Raw genomic sequence first — 26,507 nt, 5'->3', positions numbered from 1 at the left:
GTGAATGGCGGGCTGTAGGCTGCACCTGCGCTGCCTGGGCAGAGAAAATACACCACCAATTATGCTGAATGGGCTCTGCCAAGAGCCCAAATAATAACACATCTTATAAAGATCCTATAAGATCTCCTCCTCTCCATGTCTTACATGACACTTCCTGACTCTACCTTATACTAAACAATTCCAAGTGTCATTTTATGACTGCCTAACACCATGAGATGATCTGACGTGTCACCGGGAAGTCTAGGTCCGCAGGCGGTGGGTCTGGCTCTGGTAATTGGCTCCACCGAGGTCACAGGCTGGAACAATTTTAAAAGCAATTCACAGCTGAGCCTTCCAAATATATACAGATAGTTCTAGAATGGAATCACATAAAAAACATGTCTGTGAGACAATCAGACATCATATATGATAGTGTGAGATTATATTCTCCCTCCCTCTGATTTAAAGCACCTGTGCACGATAAAGGAAAACCTGAAAACATGGCCTGTTGGGGGTACTTGAGGACTGAGGTTGAAACCACTGCCATAGACCATCCTAAATCGTTATATTTACCCCCGCTTCTCTATGTTCCCTCTCCATTGTCTTCTCTTTATCTTTCTTCCTTTTCTCTTTCCCCTCTTTCCCCTTCCTTCCTTCTCCTTCCTTCTTCCTTCCATCCTTGCTTTCTTCCTTGCTTCCTTTCTTCATTTCTTCCTTGCTTCCATCCTTCATTTCTTCCTTCCTTCCATCCCTCCTTTTTTCCTTCCCATCTTTCTGTCTCCTTGCTCCCTATCTTTTTTCTTCTTCCTTCCTTCTCTCATTCCCTTTTAACTTCCTTCCTTCCTTCCTTCCTTCCTTCCTTCCTCCTTCCTTCCTTCATCCTTCCTTCCTTCCTTCCTTCCTTCCTTCCTTCCTTCCTTCCTTCCTTCCTTCCTATCTTTCTTTGTTTCTTCCTTCCCCTCTTCCCCAATCCTTCCTTCCCATCTTGCTGTCTTCTTGCTTCATATCTTTCTTTGCTCTTCCTTTCTTCTCTCCTTCTCTTTTTCCTTTCTTTTTCTTTTCTTTTTTTCCACCTCCCCTCCCTTCCTTCCTTCCTTCCTTCCTTCCTTCCTTCCTTCCTTCCTTCCTTCCTTCCTTCCTTCCTTCCTTCCTTCCTTCCTTCCTTCCTTCCTTATTCCTTCCTTCCTTCATTCCTATCTTTCTTTGTTTCTTCCTTCCCCTCTTCCCCAATCCTTCCTTCCCATCTTGCTGTCTTCTTGCTTCATATCTTTCTTTGCTCCTCCTTTCTTCTCTCCTTCTCTTTTTCCTTTCTTTTTCTTTTCTTTTTTTCCACCTCCCCTCCCTCCCTTCCTTCCTTCCTTCCTTCCTTCCTTCCTTCCTTCCTTCCTTCCTTCCTTCCTTCCTTCCTTCCTTCCTTCCTCCTTCCTTCCTTCCTTCCTTCATCCTTCCTTCCTTCCTTCCTTCCTTCCTTCCTTCCTATCTTTCTTTGTTTCTTCCTTCCCCTCCTCCCTCAATCCTTCCTTCCCATCTTGCTGTCTTCTTGCTTCATATCTTTCTTTGCTCTTCCTTTCTTCTCTCCTTCTCTTTTTCCTTTCTTTTTCTTTTCTTTGTTTCCACCTCCCCTTCCTTCCTTCCTTCCTTCCTTCCTTGCTTCCTTCCTTCCTTTCTTTCTGTCTCCTTGCTTCCTATCTGTTTTCTTCTTCTTTTCTTCTCTCATTCCCTTTTAACTTCCTTCATTCCTTCCACTTCCTTTCCCTCCTTCCTTCCTTTCTCCTTCCTTCCTTCCTTCCTTCCTTCCTTCCTTCCTTCCTTCCTTCCTTCCTTCCTTCCTTCCTTCCTTCCCTTCCTTCCTATCTTTCTTTGTTTCTTCCTTCCTCTCTTCCCCCTTCCTCCCTTCCCACCTTGCTGTTTCCTTGCTTCCTATTTTTTCTTATTTCTTCCTTTTTTTTCCTTCCCCTCTTCCCCCTTCCTTCCTTCCATCCTTCCTTTCTTCCTTCCCATCTTTCTGTCTCCTTACTTCCTATCTTTTTTCTTCTTCTTTCCTTCTCTCATTCCCTTTTAACTTCCTTTCCCTCCTTCCTTCCTTCCTTCCTTCCTTCCTTCCTTCCTTCCTTCCTTCCTTCCTTCCTTCCTTCCTTCCCTTCCCTTCCCTTCCCTTCCCTTCCCTTCCTTCCTTCCTTCCTTCCTTCCTTCCTTCCTTCCTTCCTTCCTTCCTTCCTTCCTTCCTTCCTTCCTTCCTTCCTTCCTTCCTTCCTTCCTCCCTTCCCTTCCCTTCCTATCTTTCTTTGTTTCTTCCTTCCTCTCTTCCCCCTTCCTTCCTTCCCATCTTGCTGTTTCCTTGCTTCCTATTTTTTCTTATTTCTTCCTTTTTTTACTTCCCCTCTTCCCCCTTCCTTCCTTCCTTCCTTCCTTCCTTCCTTCCTTCCCCTTCATTCTTCCTTCCATCCCTCCTTTCTTCCTTCCCATCTTTCTGTCTCCTTGCTTCCTATCTTTTGTATAAGGACCCTTGAAAAGGGACACAAGTACCCCCCGGTACAATGGGACATTAGGGGCGACCAGAAATAGAAAATTGTATATATATATATATATATATATATATATATATATATATCTCATAAAATAACATTTATTTAGAAAGATAATTAAAAAGCATGTATAAAAACATGACCACAATTAGTACAGCACATGTTGTGCAACACAAGGAAAAATTTACACATAATACATTATTTACAAATTCAAGAATGAAGATAGATTTCCTCCATTAGCCTGACATGTTTCAGGAAAAATATCCCTTCCTCAGAGGCATTTTTAGGAGAGGGTATAGATATATTCATTATTGAATTGTATTGAAAGGTATTAAAAGATAATTTTATTTAGAAAAATAGATCAATAAATTTGCTGCTGTTTGTCCATCAAGTTGATGAACCCCGTCTGAGCTCGGAACAGCCCTCACATAGGTCCCCAAAGGACGACCACCACAGGGCAACCACAAAACAGCCTTTAAGCGAAATATATGAAAGTGTAGGCACAGGTGGCTTGGGCGTTGTTACTCCTGAGAGGCAGGATTTCCTTCCCATCTTTCTGTCTCCTTGCTTCCTATCTTTTTTCTTCTTCCTTGTTGCTCTCATTCCCTTTTAACTTCCTTCCTTTCTCTGTCCCACTTCCTTTCATCTTTCATTCTTTTCTCTTTCCTTCCTTCCTTCCTTCCTTCCTTCCTTCCTTCCTTCCTTCCTTCCTTCCTTCCTTCCTTCCTTCCTTCCTTCCTTCCTTCCTTCCTTCCTTCCTTCCTTCCTTCCTTCCTTCCTTCCTTCTTTCCTTTCTTCCTTCCCCCCTCCCTCCCTTCCTTCCTTCCTTCCTTCCTTCCTTCCTTCCTTCCTTCCTTCCTTCCTTCCTTCCTTCCTTCCTTCCTTCCTTCCTTCCTTCCTTCCTTCCTATCTTTCTTTGTTTCTTCCTTCCTCTCTTCCCCATTCCTTCCTTCCCATCTTGCTGTCTTCTTGCTTCCTATCTTTCTTTGTTCTTCCTTTCTTCTCTCCTTCTTCTCTTTTTCATTTCTTTCTCTTTTCGTTCTTTCCTCCTTCCCACCCTTCTTCTCTCGGGCCCGCCTCTGCAGAGGAAGCCCAGTCTCTGTCTGACCCTTGATCCTACTACACATACAAGAAAATGCATAACTTGGTGGGTCAATTTCTGCATTTACATAAAGACTATATAATGGGTGATGGTGGCACTGGCAGGTAAGAATGTCTGTAGGAAATCTATATGCTGGGAACTAAAAAGTAAATAGATGGGGGGGGGGGTACATTGGTCTTTTTGCTATGGGTGCCAATGGACCTTTTCCTGACACTGACTACAGTGATCATTTATACCGACAATGTCTCTGTCAACAAGGAGTGCTGAAGAAGGACAATAAGAGCTGGCTACACAATCTTCTATGAGTCCTGAGAAGGTGCGGACCACCATAATGGATCCCAGCTGGAAATGTTTTAGACAGAAAAGATCAGTAAACTCTGCAGGCTCGCTCTTTTTTGCTGGAACATTTCTAGCTGTGCTCCACTACAGCAGCGGCAGAAAACGACTGGAGAGAAGACAGAAGCAGGTGAGTACGTCCGTTTGTCTTCTGTGTACCACACCCAGAGAAAGGACAGCCTGCAACTTGATCTGGAACATTGGAGGGTAGTAGAAAGATGGATTTTCTTGGTGCCAAGACAATCACACAATATAATCAAAAACACGTTTTTATTACAAAATCAGATAATTCAAAATGATTAAAACCATACAAAATACTGTATACGAAGGTATGGCCTCCTTCCTACTGGAAGGAGGCGGTGGTCGTATCAGAGGCATCCCTTAGGCACATGAACAGGATGCACTCACTGATTGGCTGTCGGCCGGAATGGCATAGTTTCTGTGATCTAGATGTATATCTGATTTGCACCCACTAGCCAGTTTTGGGATACCTTGCTTCAAGGGCCCTAAATACCTACCTACACTCTTAGCCTCCTTTCAGGGTTTATTGGTTTATAGACTAACATCAAGTTTTGAATATGTTCGCTTAATTTGCCTTTGCATCCGCTCCCACACCTGCCCCGGGGGGAGGAGGGGGGGTATTGTGGGATTTTGGCCATGACATTGCCCCCTCTTTGGTGTGCGGCTTCACATTTGGTTTGTTTGTTATAGGAGCTCCCCTAATACTCCTGAAGAAGTGGAGTTCCCACGAAATGCGTTGAGATGTATCATCTGTATTGGAGATACCCCCCAGTAATTTTTGAATCACCTGAATGTACAATTTGAAGTCATTGCCCAACAGTGGGGTTTTTGTCCCATGGATATGAAAGGAGAAAGCTTGTTTGGCTGTACTTCTGAGGGCCACAGGAGTGCAGATGGTTTTGCACTCCTGTGACATATTTTCAGGAGGAGAAGCTCGCTGTCGGCTGATGTCGCAGAGCCGGTCCAGGCTCGGGAAAGATCACGACCAAATGGTCGGGATCGGCCCACATGCCTGGACCTAGCGCAGCCTCTCAGCGAGCCGCTTAGAGTCTGAACTGACCGCTCCTGCCCCCCTCCACAGCCTAGCGCTTCAGTGAGTGCTGGAGGGGCAGAGCAGAGAGCGGCGACTGACAGTCAGCAGCTCTCTGCTCAGGGAGCTCTGAAAACCGAGCGATCGGCAGTGTTTGATCGCTCGGTTATCGTCCTGAGAGTCGGCGGGGGACAGATGCTGCATTCACCTAGGCAAGTACGATTAAAAAAAAAATCCCATACTTCTCTTTTAAGTAAAGGGATGCCATACTTTTGTATACTGTATTATGTATAGTTTTAATGATTTTTCATTATTTGATTTTGTGCCTATAGCAAGCCTTATTACTTCTTATATGTACAAATTGATCTGGCCAGCTGAGGGCAGCAAGGTTCCTGGTGCTGGAGAGGTAGGTTGCAGACTGCCCCAGCTACTGTTGCAAGGAACCCCCAATGGGTTGAAGTTAGTCTGGTCAGTCAAAGGGGACCTGTAATAATAAAAAAAAATGATTGACCTGTCTTTGAAGAATGGCTGCCTTTGCACCTGGTCATGTGATCCCAGCTGGAGGGATTGGGTTTTAGATGAGTTTACCCTTCAGGAAAAAGCATGCTACCTAAAATCTGGGTGTGGGAAATGCAGGGCAGCAGTTTATATTATTTTATTTTATTTCTATTTATTATTTTATTTTGTTACCTTAAAGAGATGTTTAAATGTTGCCTTGCATTACAAGTCTCTGTACTGTATATCTTTGTTTCAGTGTTTTATTGAGTAAGACATGCCTTCTATGTATAAACTTATCTAAGGTGATTAAGCCCTGAATAAAAACTTTAGTTTGCTAAAGTGCTTTGTATCATAAACAGTTGCAGTTTTATCCTTTGTTGCATCCCAGTGCAATCCAATGCAGCGTACGGGGTATTTTGGCCCTTAACCCCCTAGTGACCCCACTGATATGAGAAACCTTAACACCCGGACCCTATTTTGCAACTGTGACATGTGTTAATAAAACTGTACATAATCACATCTACTTTGTGTATCCAGGTGGATTATATTGTGTTTTTAAGGACAAATTGGGCTTTCATTTGGTGATAAATGGTAACGAATATCTCATGATTTTTTTAATTATCAAAGGAAAATTGGCCTAAAATAGTAAAAAAAAAATCTTTTTTTAAAATTAACTGCATATTTTTTGCTATTACTATAACCTACCACCAAAGAACAACCCAAAATAAATTCTCCTGCTCCCGACAATTGTAGTGACACCACATATGTGAATGTTAGTTGATGTTTGTACCCGTAGTACAGCCCAGAAACAATAGTGCACATTTTATTTTTTTTTCCTCCTACCTAAAACTCACTGACACTGAGACTGAAAATCTATTTAAAATAAGAAAATAAAGAACGAAGGAAGTAAGCAAATTTAAAAAAGCATTTTTGAAAAAATGCTACCTACATAATACTGACCCTGGCCTTGACCTTTGACCCTTACTTTGACCCTAAAACTAACCCTGACACTGGCCTAGATCACGTTTTTTTTTCTTTTCTTTTTTTTTTTTTTTTTACACACTTTTGTTTGTTTACATGTTTTTCCCCTGCAAGGACAGAAAGATACAATGTATAATATTCTGTATGTATACAATGTATAATATCCTGTATGTATACAATGTATAATATCCTGTATGTATACAATGTATAATATCCTGTATGTATACAATGTATAATATCCTGTATGTATACAATGTATAATATTCTGTATGTATACAATGTATAATATCCTGTATGTATACAATGTATAATATCCTGTATGTATACAATGTATAATATCCTGTATGTATACAATGCATCTTGCTCTCCATTCAGAAGAGAAAGAAAACCCAGGGGTGGCCTGCACAGTGACTGATCACTATAATAGCCAATCAGAGGCTGTTGCAGCAGTCAGGTGACCGGGAATCAGGAGCAATGACAATTGCGCGATCATGCAACACTCTACCCAAATGACATTTTTTTCACACAAGTAGAGCTTTCTTTTGGTGGTATTTAATCACTGTTGGGATTTTTATTTTTTTGCTAAACAGATGAAAAAAGACTGAAAATGTTGAAAAAAAAATTTTTCATAGTTTGTTATAAAATTTGGAAAAAGGGAATTTTTCTCCTTTGCTGATGAGCATTGATGAGGCAGCACTGATGGGAGCTGATAGGCTGCATTGATGGGCACTGATGAGGCGGCACTGATAGGTGGCACTGATGGGCACTGGTGAGGTGGCACTGATGGACACTGATCAGGAGGCACTAATGGGCACTGATAGGTGGCACTGATGGGCACTGGTGAGGTGGCACTGATTGGCACTGATCAGGAGGCACTAATGGGCACTGATAGGTGGCACTGATTGGCACTGATCAGGAGGCACTAATGGGCACTGATAGGTGGCACTGATGGGCACTGGTGAGGTGGCACTGATTGGCACTGATCAGGAGGCACTAATGGGCACTGATAGGTGGCACTGATTGGCACTGATCAGGAGGCACTAATGGGCACTGATAGGTGGCACTGATGGGCACTGGTGAGGTGGCACTGATAGGTGGCACTGAAGGGTAATGGTGAGGTGGCACTGATAGGCAGCACTAATAAGTGACACTAATGATGAGGCACTGATTGGCAGCACTGATGGGCATTGATAGGTGGCACTGATGGGCACTGATAGGTGGCACTGGTGGGCACTCATTACCAGCACTGGTCAGCAATGTTGGGATTGATATCCCTTTACCAGAAGCCAGTTATCAGCTTTCCTTTTTTCTCCTCATGTTATCAGCGTGAGGGAAAAAATGGACGTCCTCCTGGCATTGTAAGCCCGTCTTTCGGCTATAGCGCGGTGGAAAAGGGTTAAATCCCACCTCCTGGATGCTACATATACAGTATGTGCTACTTTATCTACTTTTTTAAAGCTAACATTGTAAGTACCTGAATGTGACCTGGTATCAGCTTCTAAGCAGCACAAGGAGCCAACCAGGCCTGCTGCAGTGCTTGCTTATGTGCTGATACAGGAACATGCGGAGTGACAAGGAAATGAGCTCATCAGCCCCCCTTCTTGTTGTTTCACCATCCAATCACATGCTTGGGGAAGGACCAGAACTGTCAGTGTCACTAAACAGCAGCAGAAAAAGAAAATCTTGTCTCCTGCCCTGTCAGACTGGGCTCTGTTGTCAGGCAGAGCTGTGTAAATCTCAGACCCGGATGGACATAAAAAAAAAAAACTCAAGTACAACATTTCTTATAAATGCATTTCATTTATGTATTTAGCTGTTTGCTTGGAATTCAGATTAAATTCTAAACTGCAAGCTGAGATTTGAAAGTGGCAAGTGGGGCTCATATTTCACCCTCTGATACTTCCTACATGTAGTCATTTGTCCTGTTTTGCTATGTGCAGTAGAAGGTCGTGTTGAGAACCCACCACCATCGACACACGGCCATCCGACAACACAGCTAGCAAAGAGATGGTTACATTGATCGATGGACCAGCTCCCAGCACTTGCCCAAGACAAGTGCTGGCAACATAAATGCAGAGGGATGTGAGGATGACACGGCAAGTGCTTGGATTGGAAGATGAGCGCCAGCTTTCAATGCAGTTGTCTCCTTGCTAGCTACGATGTTGGATGGGACACCCCACCCTTTGCATGGCCTTCCAACAATGCAGCTAGCAAGGAGACTGCTATTAATGCAGCTGTCATCTTGTTAGCTACAAGGTCTGATGGGACACCCAACTCTTTCCACAGCCACCCAACAATGCAGCTAGCAAGGAGACAGGTATCAATGCAGCTGCTGTCTTGCTAGCTACAAGGTCAGATGGGACACCCCATTGTTTCCACAACCACCCAACAACACAGCTAGAAAGGGGAGGGCTGTCAATGCACCGTTCATCTTTCTATCTACAAGGTCAGATGGGACACCCCACATTTTTCACAGCAACCCAACAATGCAGCTAGCAAGGAAACAGCTATAAATGCAGCTGGTATCTGTTATCTTGTTATCAGCCCCACTCCGAGCACTGCAGAGGGAGGGGCCGAGATCCCCACTGACTTCAGCCCCGCTCCGAGCACTGCAGAGGGAGGGCCCGCTGACATCAGCCAGGAAGAGAAGAGTAGATCTTCAGCAGGTCACGTGAGCGCCCAAGTTGGTATTTTCGACAATAAAGTTACAAAAGGAGACACAGTGGACATGGACTTTACTACGGAAGGGTTGAGATCCCTGCTGACTTAAGCCCCTCTCCGAGCACTGCAGAGGGAGGGACCGAGATCCCCACTGACTTCAGCCCCACTCCGAGCACTGCAGAGGGAGGGGCCGAGATCCCCACTGACTTCAGCCCCACTCCGAGCACTGCAGAGGAAGGGGCCGAGATCCCCACTGACTTCAGCCCCGCTCCGAGCACTGCAGAGGGAGGGGCCGAGATCCCCACTGACTTCAGCCCCACTCCGAGCACTGCAGAGGGAGGGGCCGAGATCCCCGCTGATTTCAGCCCCGCTCCGAGCACTGCAGAGGGAGGGGCCGAGATCCCCACTGACTTCAGCCCCGCTTCGAGCACTGCAGCGGAAAGGGCCGAGATCCCCGCTTACTTCAGTTCCGCTCCAAGCACTGCAGAGGGAGGGATCCCCACTGACTTCAGTCCCACTTCGAGCACTGCAGAGGAAGGGGCCGAGATCCCCGCTTACTTCAGTCCCGCTTCGAGCACTGCAGAGGAAAGGGCCGAGAACCCCACTGACTTCAGCCCCACTCCGAGCACTGCAGAGGGAGGGGCCAAGATCCCTGCTGACTTCAGTCCCACTTCGAGCACTGCAGAGGAAAGGGCCGAGAACCCCACTGACTTCAGCCCCGCTCTGAGCACTGCAGAGGAAAGGGCCGAGATCCCCGCTTACTTCAGTCCCGCTCCAAGCACTGCAGAGGGAGGGATCCCCACTGACTTCAGCCCCACTCCGAGCACTGCAGAGGGAGGGGCCGAGATCCCCGAGGACTTAAACCCTGCTCTGAGCACTGCAGAGGGAAGGGCCGAGATCCCCGCTGACTTCAGCCCCACTCCGAGCACTGCAGAGGGAAGGGGCCGAGATCCCCACTGACTTCAGCTCCGCTCCGAGCACTGCAGAGGGAAGGGACGAGATCCCCGCTGACTTCAGCCCCACTCCGAGCATTGCAGAGGGAAGGGGCCAAGATCCCCGCTGGATTCAGCCCCGCTACGAGCACTGCAGAGGGAAGGGCCAAGATCCCCGCTGACTTCAGCCCCGCTCCGAGCACTGCAGAGGAAAGGGCCGAGATCCCCGCTTACTTCAGTCCCGCTCCAAGCACTGCAGAGGGAGGGATCCCCACTGACTTCAACCCCACTTCGAGCACTGCAGAGGAAGGGGCCAAGATCCCCACTGACTTCAGCCCCACTCCGAGCACTGCAGAGGGAGGGGCTGAGATCCCCGCTGACTTCAGCCCCGCTCCGAGAACTGCAGAGGGAGGGGCCGAGATCCCTGCCGACTTCAGCCCCGCTCCGGGCACTGCAGAGGGAAGGGCCTCTGACATCAGCCAGGAGGAGAAGAGAAGATCTCCAGCAGGTCACATGAGCGCCCAAGTTGGTATTTTCGACAATAAAGTTACAAAAGGAGACACAGTGGACATGGACTTTACTAGGGAAGGGCTGAGATCCCTGCTGACTTCAGCCCCTCTCCGAGTACTGCAGAGGGAGGGACCGAGATCCTCACTGACTTCAGCTCCACTTCGAGCACTGCAGAGGGAAGGGCCGAGATCCCCACAGACTTCAGCGCCACTCCAAGCACTGCAGAGGAAGGGGCCGAGATCCCCACTGACTTCAGCCCCGCTCCAGGCACTGCAGAGGGAGGGACCGAGATCCCCGCTGACTTCAGCCCTGCTCCGAGCACTGCAGAGGGAGTGGCTGAAATCCCTGCTGACTTCAGCCCCGCTCCGAGCACTGCAGAGGGAAGGGCCAAGATCCCTACCGACTTCAGCCCCGCTCCAAGCACTGCAGAGGGAGGGGCCGAGATCCCCACTGTCTTCAGCCCCGCTCCGAGCACTGCAGAGGGAGTGATCCCCACTGACTTCAGCCCCACTTCGAGCACTGCAGAGGAAGGGGCCGAGATCCCAACTGACTTCAGCCCCACTTCGAGCACTGCAGAGGAAAGGGCCGAGATCCCCACTGACTTCAGCCCCGCTCCGAGCACTGCAGAGGAAAGGGCCGAGATCCCCGCTGACTTCAGCCCCGCTCCAAGCACTGCAGAGGGAGGGGCCGAGATCCCCGCTGACTTTAGCCCTGCTCCGAGCACTGCAGAGGGAGGGTCCGAGATCCCCGCTGACTTCAGCCCCGTTCCGAGCACAGCAGAGGGAGGGGCCGAGATCCCCGCTGACTTCAGCCCCGCTCCAAGCACTGCAGAGGGAAGGGCCGAGATCCCCGCTGACTTCAGCCCCGCTCCAAGCACTGCAGAGGGAGGGATCCCCACTGACTTCAGCCTCACTTCGAGCACTGCAGAGGGAGGGGCCGAGATCCCCGCTGACTTCAGCCCCGCTCCAAGCACTGCAGAGGGAGGGATCCCCACTGACTTCAGCCCCACTTCGAGCACTGCAGAGGGAGGGGCCGAGATCCCCACTGACTTCAGCTCCGCTCCGAGCACTGCAGAGGGAGGGGCCGAGATCCCTGCTGATGTCAGCCCCGCTCCAAGCACTGCAGAGGAAAGAGACGAGATCCCCGCTGACTTCAGCCCCACTTCGAGCACTGCAGAGGAAAGGGCCGAGATCCCCGCTTACTTCAGCCCCGCCACAAGCACTGCAGAGGGAGGGGCCGAGATCCCCGATGACTTCAACCCTGCTCTGAGCACTGCAGAGGGAAGGGCCGAGATCCCCGCTGACTTCAGCCCCACTACGAGCACTGCAGAGGGAAGGGCCAAGATCCTGACTGACTTCAGCCCCGCTCCGAGCACTGCAGAGGGAGAGGCTGAGATCCCAGCTGACTTCAGCCCCGCTCCGAGCACTGCAGAGGGAGAGGCCGAGATCCCCGCTGACTTCAGCCCCGCTCCGAGCACTGCAGAGGGAAGGGCCGAGATCCCTGCCGACTTCAGCCCCGCTCCGAGCACTGCAGAGGGAGGGGCTGCTGACGTCAGCCGGGAGGAGAGGAGGAGATCTCTGGCAGGTCACGTGAGCACCCAGCAGCACTGTAAATGAGGTATTTTCGACAATAAAGTTACAAAAGGAGACAAAGTGGACTTTATATAACATTTTTACAAAACGGATGATATATTTTTCCATGGACTTTACTAGGGCTTGTTTTCGGGGTAGGGCTTATATTGCAGCCCTCCCCAAAAATCAGGCTAGGTCTTATTTTTGGGGAAGGGCTTATTTTCAGGGAAATACAGTAGCTATGAAGTCGGATGGGGCACCCTACTTGTTCTACAGCCACCCAACAAATCAGCTAGCAAGGAGACAGTTAATGCAGCTGTCATCTTGCTAGCTATGAGGTCGGATGGGACACCCCACTCTTTCCACGGCTACCCAACAACAAAGTTAGAAAGGAGACAGCTATTAATGCAGATGTCATCGTAGCTATCACCTTGCTAGCTATGAGGTCAGAGGGGACACATCACTCTTTCCACGGCCACCCAACAACGCAGCTAGAAATGAGACAGCTATCAATGCAGTGGTCTCCTCGCTGGCTGCGTTGTTGGGTGGCTGTGGAAAGAGTGGGATGATTTCGACATTTTTTTTTTTTTTTTAAAGTGTATAGATTTTTAGAATATGTTTTGGCTGTGAGTGCGTTCAGTGTCCTTGGTTGGGGTTGGGGGAGTCCTCTAAGCTCAGGGGACCCAGCAAGGACAGCGGCACGGCCGGGACAGTCTCAGCGGTTTGAATTATTCCTCATCACACGGTGAATGTTTTCACTAAGCAGAAAGCGGTGCGTATTCCCGGAACTTCCATTAAGGAGATACAGAGCCGTCCTTCGCTGTGACTGATTGCAGCACACAAAGCCGCCGGCTCAGCACTATTCATCTAAGAGGGGGAACCCAGCGATGAGGGGAGGAGGGGCATTTACAGAGCGGGAACCAGCAGCGTTGCTGGCAGCGGCGTCTAGGATCGCATTTTATAATCATAACAATAGACGCCGGGGAAGATAATAGACAGTTAATTATAAAAGACATTCCTGCTGCAAGCAATAACATCACAGGAGGCTGCGGGGATTTGCTTTACATGGGTTTTACTGTTTAGGAAATCGCATTAACTAACACGACCGTCTTCAGTAATGAATACGCCGATCGCCCTGTGAAACGATTTATATGATGTCAGAGGTGCCGCCTTGTGTGATTAAAAGGGAAAATCATCAATCCTAAAGGGAAACACATTTATTTAACTGCTTTACACTTTGAATGACAATTGCGCGGTCATGTAACACTGTACACATGTGACGTTTTTATCATTTTCTCCCCACAAATAGAACTTTATTTTGGTGGTATTTAATCACCACTGGATTTTCTATTTTTTGCTAAAAAAAACTAAACATTTTGAACAAAAAAAAGTTTTTCTTAGTTTCTGTCAGAAAATGTAGTAAATAAGTAATTTTTCTCCTTCACTGATGGGCAGTGATGTGGCAGCACTGATGAGGTGGCACTAATATGATGCGCTGACGGGCACTGACAGGCCGCACTGATGAGGAGGCACTAATATGCCACACTGATTGGCACTGATGAGAAGGCACTAATATACCACACTGATAGGCACTGATAGGTGGCACTGATATGTGGCACTGATGAGCACTGATGGGCGGCACTGATGGGCACTAATAAACTGCACTTATGGGCAATGATAGGCGCCACTGATAGGTACTGATAGAAGGAGGGCACTGAAGCAGGTGAGTGCTCAGCTGGAGGGAGGGCAGGAAGCAGGTAATTGCTGAGCTGGTGGGGTGGGGGCACAGAAGCAGGTAAGTGTTAAGCTGGAAGGAAGACATGGAAGCAGGTAAATGCTGAGCTGAAGGGAGGGCATGGAAGCAGGTAAGTGCTAAACTGGAAACATGTAACTGCTAGGCTGGAGAAAGGGCAGTGGCGTCGCTAGGGGGGCCGAGGTTGCGATCTGCACCTGGATGACGCCCGCCAGAGGGTGACACCACACCAGGCTGAGACTGGCAGTCTGGCACTGGCGCCATGGCTCCCACCTTCCTTTCCAGATCTCCTCAGCTGCATGCGATGTGCAGGGAGGGGGGAGGCAGTGGGGCAGAGACAGAGGTGCCCAGAGTCTGGCACTGACCCACACGCCGCAATCATCTCTCTCCCCGCTTTTGTTCTGTCGAGAAGTGCCCCCCATCGAATAGTGCCCGGTATGTATTGTGCATGCGCCGTACGGAACAGCACAACAACTGATTTGCCAGCTGGGCTGATGTAACCAGGGCGCATGCGCACATCGTAGGAGGTATCTCTCGATAGGAGATACCAATTCACAGGCACAATTTAAACCTATACAAACAGCGGGGGAGACTTTAGTTCTCAGATTGTGCATCGCTGCTGCTGGAGGGCGGCTAGTGGTTGTGTTGAAGGGCTGGTTTTGTCTGTGTTGCAACCCGCCCTTTCACACAGGCAAAACCGGGCGTTCAACACAGCAAACCCGCCCTGCAACACAGACAAAACCGGACCATCAACACACTGTAAAGCCGCCCCGCAACAGCAAGGCACAATGGGAGAACTACGGTCTCTACTCCGTTGTTTGTATACAGTAGGTTTCAATTGTGGTTGTGAAATGGTATCTCCCATCGAGAGATGCCTCCTACGATGTGCGCTTGCGCCCTGGTCACGTCACTCCAGCTGATCGGCAAATCAGCTGAAGTGTGGCTTCGTCCTGCGCATGCGCGGGCACTATTGGATGGGGGGCATTTCTCGACAGAACACTGGCTGCACTCATTGCAGACCGGACTGTAGCCGCCTCCTTCTTGGCTGAGGAAGAGGGACAGCGCACTACAGTACCTGCCCTGGGCCAAGGTATTGCAGAGGAGGAGGACATCTATGCTACCAGGAGAGTCATTTTAGGGGGGGTTGAGGATATGTGCTTGGAGGTGCTTTGCTTTGGGTTATAAATTACTTGTGCTATAAGAAGGGGGCAGATTTGAAGTTTAACCCCCCCAGCACAATTCCTCTCCCATTCCAAAGCACCCCCTAGCACATATCCTCTAACCCCCCCCCAAAAAAAAATCAAATATCCCATACCAGCTCCACCCATCCCCCGATCCCATCCCTGCTCCATCCACCCCCCCATCCCATCCCAGCTCCATCCATCCCCCTGATCCCATCCCAGCTCCATCCACCACCCCCATCCCACCCCAGCTCCATCCACCACCCCCATCCCATTCCAGTTTTATCCACCACCCCCATCCCAGCTTCATCCATCCTCGATCCCATCCTGGCTCTATCCATTCTCCTGATCCCATCCTGGCTCCATCCATCACCCCCATCTTATTCCAGCTCCATCCACCCCCTCCACCAATCACATCCCGGCTCCATCTACCACCCCATCCCAGCTCCATCCATTCCCCTGATTCCATCCCAGCTCCATCCAATCCCCGGTTCCATCCACTTCCCTAATTCCATCCCAGGTCCATCCATTCCCCTAATTTTATCCTGGCTCCATCCACTCCCCTGATTTCATCCTGGCTCCATCCATCCCCCTGATCCCATCCTAGCTCCATCCATCCCCCTGATCCCATCCTAGCTCCATCCACCACCCCCATCCCATCCCAGCTCCATCCACCACCCCCATCCCATCTCAGCTCCATTCACAACCCAATCCCATCCTGGCTCTATCCATTACCGTGATCCCATCCTGGCTCCATCCATCCCCCCCATCTTATTCCAGCTCAATCCACCCCCCCATCACATTCTGGTTCCATCCACCACCCCATCCCAGCTCCATCTATTCCCCTGATTCCATCCTGGCTCCATCCAATCTCTAGATTCCATCCCGGCTCCATCCATTCCCCAGATTCCATCCCGGCTCCATCCATTCCCCAGATTCCATCCCGGCTCCATTCATTCCCCAGATTCCATCCTGGCTCCATCCATTCCCCAGATTCCATCCCGGCTCCATTCATTACCCTGATTCCACCCCGGCTCCATCCATTCTCGATGGGTGACACCATGTTTTACCGCACCAGGTGACACCAACCCTACTGAGGCCACTGAGAAAGGGCACAGAGGCAGGTGCGTGTTAAGCAGGAGGGAGGTCATGGAAGTAGATGAATGCTAAATTGGAATGAGGACATGGATGCAGGAGAGTGCTAAGCTGGAAGTGTGGGGGCACAGAGGCAGGTAATGGCTGAGATGTAGCGAGGGCATGAAAGCAGATAAATATTAAGCTGGAAGGAGGACATGGAAACAGGTAAGTGCTAAGCTGGAGGGAGGACATGGGAGCAGATAAAAGCTAAACTGGAAGAAGGTAAGTGCTCAGCTGGAGAAAGGGCACATAAACAGGTATGTGTTAAGCTGTTGGGAGGTCATGGAAGCAGATGAGTGCTAAATTGGAAGGAGAACATGGATGCAGGAGAGTGCTGAGCTGGATGGAGGGCAGGAAGGTAGTTCATACGGAAGCAGGTGAGTGAAGGGGTGGGGGCACAGAAGCAGGTAAGTGCTGACCTGGAGGTGGTCATGGTAGTAGATGTGTGTTAAACTGGAAGACGGACATGGAAGCAGATGAGTGCTAAGCTAGAGGCAAGGCATAGAAACTGGTGAGTGCTAAACTGGAGGAAAAAATTGAGACAATGTAATAATAAATGTTGCCCACCTTCCTGAAATCTTTTATACCCGTAGCATTTCCTTGCCAGTATCTAATCAAAGGTGAAAAGTATGGTTGATGACTAAAATTTATCTTCAAGAGAAATATAGTAAGATATTCTTAGTAGCAGGTGGATGAAGACTCTGTCCCCAGGCCAACCACTGTTGTAGCAGTTGCAAGGAAGAGAACTTTGATTTTTTTGGAGGGTATTTAAAGACTGAATTAGAAAAAAATTATTTTTAATAGAGTGAATCAGGGAATTGATTGGGCCTGGAGGATGCTATTATATACTTCAGTGAGGAAATATTTGATTGGCCGCATACGAATCGAGAGCCATTTCACTATAACAAGCCCATTTACTGTAATTAACAAGCAGTACCCACAGGATGGGTTGTGTGCAGGGGGTCCATTTCGGGACTTCCCGGTGGTGAACATCGTGATTGATGATGGATTTATAGTGAAGGACTTTTTTTGAATAGTTAAGTTCTTTTAATGCAGGACTTTTGGGTGTGTTTACTTCTTGGTTACATTTTTTTTTTTTTTTGTGAATGAGTAGGGGGGAGTATGGGGTTGATTTACTAAAGGCAAAAAGACTGTGCACTTTGGAAAGTGCAGTTGCACACGGCAAGAGCAGTTGCTCCAGAGTTTAGTAAATGAGCAGAAGCTCTGCTGACTTTCATCAACCAATCACATGCAAGCAAAAATGCAGTTTTTTTAAAAATTTTCCTTGCATGTGATTGGGTATTCTTTACAAAGTGAAGCTTTACCTCATTTACTAAGCTCTGGAGCAACTGCACTTGCAGAGTGCAATTGCCCTTTCCAAGGTGCACAGTCTATTGGCCTTTAGTAAATCAACCCCCTATGTGTCCCTCACACCACTTTCACATTGAGGTGCTTTTCAGGCGTTTTAGCACTAAAAATTGCGCCTGTATACGCCTAAAAAGTGCCCCTCAAGCCGCCTCAGTGTGAAAGCTTGCAGGACGGGAAAAAAAGTCCTGCAAGCAGCATCTTTGGGGCGATGTGAGAGCGCTGTATACACCAATCCTCCACCACCCCTGCCCATTGGAATGAATGGGCACCGTTTCCAAAGCATCTGAAAAGCGCTGCTTCACGGGGGCTTTTAATCCCTTCTTGGTGGTTAAAATCGCCCTGCTACCGCCCGAAAAAGCAGCGCCGCTATAACAGCGGTAAAGCGCCGCTAAAATGAGCAGCGCTTTACCGCTACTGCCGGCACTGCCTCAGTGTTAAAGCAGCCTTAGTGATTCACGTAAAGGGGAGGCGGTATCTCTGGCAGGCCCCCTTTGTTTAAAGGGGGGCATCCAGATTCTAATAAGCCCCCTACCTGCAGACCCCCGCAACCATCGGGCCAGGGTTGTGAGGTAGAGGCCCTTGTGCTCATCAACATCGGTACAAGGTGCTTTGCCAGGGGGGTCTTCTCACCGTGTTGAAGGCATGTGGTCTGGTATGGTTCAGGAGGGCGCAGCTCTGGTACCCCCCCCCCCTTTTTTTCCAGGTCATCCAGGCTGCATGGTTGGATTAAGGGTCTGGTATGGAATTTTAAGGGGACCTCATGCATCACAGCTAGTTTTAAGAGGGGGTTATTTTCTAAGTCACTTTATCCCTGCATGGTGATATTAGATACCAAGTTGGGGTACATTTTTGTGGCTAAATCAAGGTCGGGTATATTGCCCATCCCCAATGATTACAACTCATGTAGTTCTCATACTCACCCTGACACTCCATTCCATTAACGATGGGCAATCGATTTTCGTGCTCTCGATGTTCTCTGATTCTTCATTCCTTGTTTATATAATTGTTTTTGTGCTTTAACTGACAATTAGACTTGTTACCACTATTCATCCGGCCGTCCCAACACTCCATAAATCACTAAAATGATTCAACGCCAATGTAATTAGTCTCTGTTTTTGTCACCTTTTATAATCAACGAAGTTATGGATGAAGACAATCCTTGGAATAAAGCAATTTATTGATACTATCATCGTGCTCCACATACATTTTTAATTTAATTTGTATTGAATGCTTTAATTCCTAAAGTAAACCCTTTCAAAACTGACGGATGAGTCGCTAAACCGCCTGTCTAGGAGATTATAAATTTTGCAGAGAGAGATTAAGTTAGTAAATGGCACTTTGCTTCTGTCACAGAACAGCAGTTGAGCTGTTATTTAAAGAAGCTTCAAACTAAACCACCAACAAGAGTTTGCAGCCTCCATTCAATTCATTCCTCTTATTTAAAGTGAAACTACAAGTGAAAAAACAATACATATATAATGTTTGTAGGCAGGTGCAGTCTATTTTCTCCACTGTAGGTGGCGCTCGAACACAGCGGCATTGCAGTTGGAGGGGAAGTCAAGAGGAACGTGGTTCCTCTACCGTTTCCTGGGTCACTGGGGAAGTTAACCAATCCAGTTGGATGTTGCCGGTCCATGTGACTCTGGTGGCCATCTTGTATCAGGCAGAGCCTATTTAAAGCCCTGGCAACTAGGTTTGGTGTGCATTTAGCGTGTAAAGTCAGGTCACCCATCCGTCAGGGACAGTGAACAGCGGCAGGGAGAAGTTGCAGATGAGTAGGGAAAGGATAGGGACTCACCATTCTTCCTGTAAACCTCCCCATTTTGGTCCAGCCAGGCTGCATTCTGACACTCAGGACAGACATTTTTGGCCATCGGGCTTGTTGTGAATCATTGAACTCCAACCTTAAAGAGGAAGTAAACCCTGATGAGTTTTACTTCCCCTTTATTCTCCTGCAAAGTAAAAGCATAATGGGCTAGTATGCGATGCATACTAGCCCATTATGTGCCACTTACCTTGCAGACGAAGCCCACGATGTCCACAATGTCCCCGCTGCTGGAAGCATCTATCTTTCTTCACCCCTCTTCCTTTCGGGGCCACAGACTCTGTGGCCCCGATGTCACACCCGCCTGATGTCACACCCGCGCATGCGTGCGGGAGCCACCAGTCACGGCACATGCTGGGGAAGAAACGGCACGGAGCACTACAAGGCAAATACCTCCTAAACGGCGCACATTTAAGAGATATTTTCAGTACATATAGGTAAACCTTAAATAGGTCAGGGGGGTTTACAACCACTTTAATACAAATTCTGTTCCTGCAACTGGACCTGGAGGTGCACCTCCCCACATGTAGTCTATCACTAGCATTGACACAGTGAATTCTTCTCTGAGTACAGCTTATAAGAACTATTGCACTATATGGTCTCATACACATGGGCGTATTAGGTCATGTACAAAGTAAATATGGTACATGACTGGGAGGCCCAGGTGCTGCGTACAGATGCCCACAGACATAATTGGCAGTACTCGTGTAAACCCACATATAACGTACAGATGTATTCCTCGAAACACAGAAAGTCTGTGCTGTGAAAACTCTTTGCCTTTAGGGTGGACTTCTAGGGTGGACTGGAAGGCATTCTTTAAGATGACCCAACTTTTCCCACTTTATAAAAGGGAGGGCAAAAATTGTTCTTGCACAGGGCCCCTTTTCTGACCATCACTCTCCACCACTGATCAACATGACATGATTGCCACATGCATTCTGGTGTGAATGTACATCAATACCCATTAACAGTCTCTTTATCTCACTCTTTGGCTCTTTAGACATTGTCTCCTTTCTGTACCTACTTCTTAAACTGTTAGTGGCGGCATCTGATTCTAATATTCTGGATACTGTCTCCTCCCTGTAGCCCCTTCCTCAAGCTCTTAGTGGTGGCACCTCATTGTCCCTATCTCTGAAATTCTGGTCATGGTCTCCTCTCTGAACCTCATTCCTTGACCTCTTAGTGGTGTCACCTCACTGTCCCCATCTCTGATATTCTGGTCACCATTTTCTCTCTCAACCCCCTTTTTCAACTTCTTGGTAGCAGCATCTCACTGTCCCTAGGTCTGATATTCTGGTCACTGTCTTCTCTCTGAACCTCCTTCCTTGACCTCTTAGTAGCAGCATCTCACTGTCCCTATCTCCAATATTATGGTTACTGTCTCATCTCTTTATTCCCTTCCTCAAATTCTTGGTGGTGGCACCTCACTGTCCCTATCTATGATATTCTAGTCACTGTTTTCTCTCTGAATCTCCTTCCTTGACTTCTTAGTAGCAGCATCGCACTGTCCCTATCTCCAATATTATGGTTACTGTCTCATCTCTTTATCCCCTTCCTCAACTTCTTGGTGGTGACACCTCACTGTCCAGATCTATGATATTCTAGTCACTGCCTCCTCCCTGTAGCGCCTTCCTCAAGCTCTTAGTGGTGGTGCCTCTGTCTCCTCTGAGTAAAACCCTTCCTCAACCCATTAGTGGCAACGTCTTACTCTCCCTAGCTCTAATATTCTGTTCATTGTCCCCTCTCTGTAAAACCCTTCCTCGACCTTTTAGTGGCAAGGTCTCACTGTCAATATCTCTGATATTCTGGTAATTGTCTCCTCTCTGAACCTCATTCCTTAACCTCTTAGTGGTGTCATCTCAGTGTCCCTATCTGTAATATTCTGGCCACTGTCTCCTCCCTGTAGCCCCTTCCTGAGGCTCTTAGTGGGGGCACCTCACTGTCCCTATCTCTGATATTCTGGTCATTCTCTCCTCTCTGAACCACCTTCCTCGGCCTCACAGTGGCGTTATTTTAGTGTCTCTATCTCTAATATTCCAGTCACTGTCTGCTCTTTGTACCTCCCTCCTTGACCTCATAGTGTTGGCATCTCACTGTCCCCATCTCTTATATTCTGGTCACTGTCTCTTCTCTCTACCATGAACAGAAAGGGGGCACCCAGCACCTCAGCCTGTGATACCCCTTTATTACCAGGCCATTTTTCAGTTTTCAGTGCTGTGATATTTTGACCGACAATTATTTCAACATGCAAGTATTTAAATGATCTTTATATCTTTTGTAGACAGATAGAGCTTTCTTATGGTAGTATTTAAGAAACACTGCTTTCTTATTTTTTTTTTTTTTTTTTTTTTTACTATTAAAATAAAAATGCCAGAACATCACGAACACCCCCAAAATGACCACTTTTAGGAAAGCAAACACCCCAAAGTGATCTCATTTTTTACCGCTTTTTTTTTCTTGGAAATTAAGAAATATGCTGGTATTCGGGGGGTTAAATGATGTTTTGGTCGGAGTGGGTCAGTACTTCCTACTATTCTTCTGACCTCCTGCTGTAACTGTCTCTTTTTTTTTTTCTCTCAAAATTTTAGTGACTGATTTAATTCCCCTTTTTTCCCTGGTTGTCTCTCTCTCCCTCTTTCTATATATCACCTCTCTCTTCAGGCTCAATTCATCAAGTCGTGAGAAGAATTAAAGAGAATGTATATTATTCTTAGATTACAAAAATTATTCAGGATTAAAAAAATAATACTGCAAGGTCATTTTAGCATGCCTAGAGTGTTGAAAAAAATCCTCTGGGTGATCTATGTACATTGTAAAGATTGTAATCAGTGGCGTACATACAGGGGTCGCATGGGGCCCGCCTGGCACCCCCTGAACACCTGGATGGGAGGGGCGGTGGGGGCAGCATGCAGAAGAACTGATCCCTCCATGCCTGCTTTTCCTTCTCTCCCTCCTTTAGACATCCAGTAAGGAAATGGAGGGCATCAGTTATTCTACATGCCGCCCCCACCACCTCCCTATCCCTGTCCTGGTGACCCGGACCTCTTTGTGCTCTCCTGCCCAGTGCTGCCGGGTTTCTTCCTCCGGGTCGGCTGCTGCGAGGGATGCTGTCAGGATGGAGAGCAGGGAAGGGGCTGGTAAATGTGTAATTTACCGGCCCCTTCCTTGTCTTAATGAATAGAGTCAGTGATCTGTAACGATCACTGACTCTGGGTTTTTTTGTTTGTTTTTTTTTATTTTTTATTTAAAGCTGAGGCATAGTAAACTGTGCTTACTATGCTTCAGTTTGTGAATGAACGGGAAGCTCTGTAGAGAGCTCTTCCTGTTCATTCATTCTGTGCGGCTGCAGAGGTGGAGATTGAAGGCTGTGTCCTCAATTTCCTTTCTCTGTCTCAAAGGTGAAACACCAGAGATCTGTTTAGACCCCTGATATTTAACCAAAGCCCCCCAAGGGGGGAGGGGGGTCCTAAAAAGATTTTTCTTTAATAATAAAAATAAAATTGTAAAAAAAATAAATAAAATAAAATGGTAAAAAAATAATAAATAAAATAACAAAAAGAAAAAACTACTGACATCAGTGGCGGAACTATCGGGGTATCAAAGGTTGAACTTGTGACTGGACCCTGCTATTCTGCCACTGTGGGGGGACCCCAGGACGGAAGGAAGGGGGGCCCACTGCAGGACCCTAAAAGAGGGTTCTACGATGGGAGAAAAGGCCCCGGGATCAGTGGGAAGGACACTGGCCGGAAGCCGGGGTGGGGGGGCCCTTCATGGTTTCTTGCCCCAGGCCCTGAAGGTTCAAGTTATGCCGCTGATTGGAACTTTGTAGGAAATTCCTACCTTTTGTTGCCCTGAAGAAATGGCTGTTTCTTTCCCCATGTTCTGTGCAGAGTAATTCTGAATGGGAAGGTCTGGTTCATTATAACCACCTGGTGCACTCTGTGTGTGTTCTGATGAGAAAAGCTGCAGGGTCTGCATCCCTTTAGAAGTATTTCACCCATGTCCTGAAATTCCTATTGCCGGGAATGCCTAAAAGTATCCTATTGCAGACTTTTGGGAAAATCTGTGAGCCAATCACACCAGCAGGAAATTACATTCTGTGTACCAATGGTGCACAGAGCGCCTTCAGGTTGCTATATTTTTAACTTTTTTTTTTTTAATACAAAAGTGGAGTTTTCCTTTAATTGCTCTTGCAGCTTGATGCACCAGACCTCTCTGTCTCTGTATTTTCTTTCTCTCTTTGCCTTGCTCTTTCATTGTCTCTCCCGCTCTTTCTGGTATTCCAGTGATTGTCTCTTCTCTCTCTCTTCTCCCCCTCAGGTGTCCCGATGCTGTTTGTCCTCCCCTGGGGTGTAGTCAAGTACCTCTATGAAGATGATGGGTTCGTTACTGACACTCTTATTGCGCTGTCTGTGCCTGGCTGTCACTGATTGGCTGTGTTTGTGCATTTTAGCAGGTCTACTAGTCCACCATAGACATGTGCAATTAGTTTCGTTCCGAATTAGTTTTTTAAGGAATTTCGACAAATTTGTTAATTCGGAAATATTCAAATTAACGAAAACCCGTTTTAATTTATCAGAATATTTGAAAATTCGTAAATCCGAAAATTTGAAAATTTGTAAATTCATTAATTAGAAAATTTGGAAATTCGAAATGTGAAAATCCGAAATTCAAAATTCGAAAATCTGAAATCTGAAAATTTGAAAATCTGAAATAATAAGTAACTAATAATAACTTAACTATTACTAACTATTAAATTATAGGCATTGGAATTTCCTTTCAAATTTGGCTGTTAGTGAACGTAGTGAATACAAATTTATCCGCAGTTACGAATTATCCAAAAGAATGAATGCCGCATCTAAACAAATGGAACGTAACAAATTAATAATAATAATAAATAACAATAATAATAATAATAAAAACATTTAATTATTATTTATTATTAATTTGTTCCGTTCAATTTTGTTTAGATGCGGCATTTGTTATTTCGGATAATTTGTAACTTTGGATAAATTTGTATTCGTTACGTTCACTTACAGCCAAATTTGAAAGGAAATTCCAATACCTATAATTGAATAGTTAGTTATTATTAGTTAGTTAGTTATTCTTTCAAATTTTCAGATTTTCTTTCTTATTTTGGGACTTTAAAATTTAGAAATTTACGGATTTTAGAATTTACTAATTTACGAATTTACAAATTTTTAAATTTTCAAATTTTCAAATTTACAAATTTATAAATTTATAAATTTTCAAATTTACAAATTTACGAATTTTCAAATTTACAAATTTACTAATCTTCAAATTTACAAATTTACTAATCTTCAAATTTACAAATTTTCAAATTTACAAATTTATAAATTTATAAATTTATGAATTTTCAAATTTTCAAATTTACAAATTTACTCATCTTCAAATTTACAAATGTACTAATCTTCAAATTTACAAATTTACTAATCTTCAAATTTACGAATTTTCACATTTATGAATTTACAAATTCTCGAATTTATGAATTTATAAATTGCAATCATAACGAATGACCTGAAAAAAAAAAAAAAAAATAACCCCAAAACAAATGAAACGAAAACAAACAAATTTTTCGGCAGTGCACATGTCTAGTCTACCGTGTCTGTGTCTCTTCATAGGCCATTGACCGTTCTCTCACCCTCCCCCGCCCCACCACCACCACCACCATCGTATTCAGTCAAGCTTTTTTTAAGGTCTCATGGAATACTGACTCCGGCCAGCTGATGGGGCTATCACTGCTTGACCACAGGTGAGTTCACCTGCCTGAAGCTCAGCCATCTCACTCACCTGTGTGCAAGCAGAATTCCCCACCTGTTGGGTGATGGACAGGACTGTATAACCAGGCAGGACAGCGGGAGATGGAACACGTAGGACTGCTTTATTTCTGTCTCCTCTTCACCCATATAAAATAGTTGCCATTTCACGCATCGCTCCTTCGTTTCCTATTCAGCAAAGCATCACCGTTTGTGTTGGGTGCAAATGAGCGCAGCGAACAGAACTGCAGGAAAACCCAACTGAGCGCTGATTGGGGTTAAAGAACGAATAATGGGGCTTTTCCTTCTGGCACACAGAATTATTTTTTAACATGTTTTTTACTGAGAAATAGTTTGGTCTCTTTGAAGGGAAAAAGGGGAAGGATCCTGAACCCCTGTATAGGACACCGTGGATGGGTCCTAGATATATTTCCCCATTATTTGGGTTGTGGTCCCTTTAAGGGGGATGGTTTGAAGACATTGTTGAGTACTTAGGATGTCCGGGTTGGAGAGGAGAGGATTGATTTTCATTGCTCTCTGGATCGGTAAGTCCTCATTAGGGATTTTTGGAGGTTCGAGGAGTTTTGGGAGGGAAGAACCTCCAAACCCATACTTGTCTCGAAGGGGGTTAACCCAAGTACTTCAGAGTCCAGAAAAGGAGGAGGAAACAGTCGGCACCTGTCTATGAAGGAGAAAGCAGGATGCACGTAAGTGAGCAGGGTGGCTGGGACTGAGCCATGGTTGCTGAACCGTAAAACCCAACAGTAGATGGGAAACCCCAAACCCCAGTGTGGGACTCGTATAGTGGCGGTGAGCCATACTTTTGTTTTCCATTGTACCAGAGGTATGGACTATTTTGTGTTTTTCATTTGCTGATGAAAGCTGTTTTCTTTTTTGAATTGATAGACTGTCACTTTTACAAATGGCTGGCGGTGATCGTGAACTCCCATATCACACCAATTACAACAAACCTGTCCCTAGATTAATATGTCTGTGATGGTTCTCATTGATCCAGGACATGGTATAGTTGGTTGTAGTTAGCCACATTCAACTAAACTTGTTCTTTGTTTCATAGATTATGTAGGCCACTTCCTCAGCTCAATGAGAGTCAGAAAGTTACCCCATCATTTATATTCACACATTAGGACCCCTAATCCCATCACCATGGAATTGTCCAAGAACAGGTTGGAAGGTGTGAATGTTGTAGGGCCACCCTGTTCTATTCACATAATTGATAGTTACAACTGGTTCATAAGAGGCATGGAATAGGCCAGTGATGGCAAACCTTAGCACCCCAGATGTTTTGGAACTATATTTCCC

The 26,507-nt window shown here is 46.5% G+C and overlaps 1 protein-coding gene across 1 annotated transcript in view; it reads left to right on the top strand.

The window, feature by feature from the left end:
* The window catches only part of GLP1R (glucagon like peptide 1 receptor), a 234,669-nt gene that overhangs the window by 149,638 nt on the left and 58,524 nt on the right, over window positions 1-26,507 (top strand). The window contains exon 8 of the mRNA XM_073628986.1: window positions 23,731-23,791. Within this exon, the coding sequence (XP_073485087.1) occupies window positions 23,731-23,791 (61 nt within the window). The remainder of the gene's footprint in view (window positions 1-23,730; window positions 23,792-26,507) is intronic.

Source organism: Aquarana catesbeiana, linkage group LG04, assembly GCF_042186555.1.
Source record: "Aquarana catesbeiana isolate 2022-GZ linkage group LG04, ASM4218655v1, whole genome shotgun sequence".
NCBI lineage: Eukaryota > Metazoa > Chordata > Amphibia > Anura > Ranidae > Aquarana > Aquarana catesbeiana.
The sequence above is the reverse complement of the archived record's forward strand: the minus strand, read 5'-3'. Positions and strand labels throughout refer to the sequence as shown.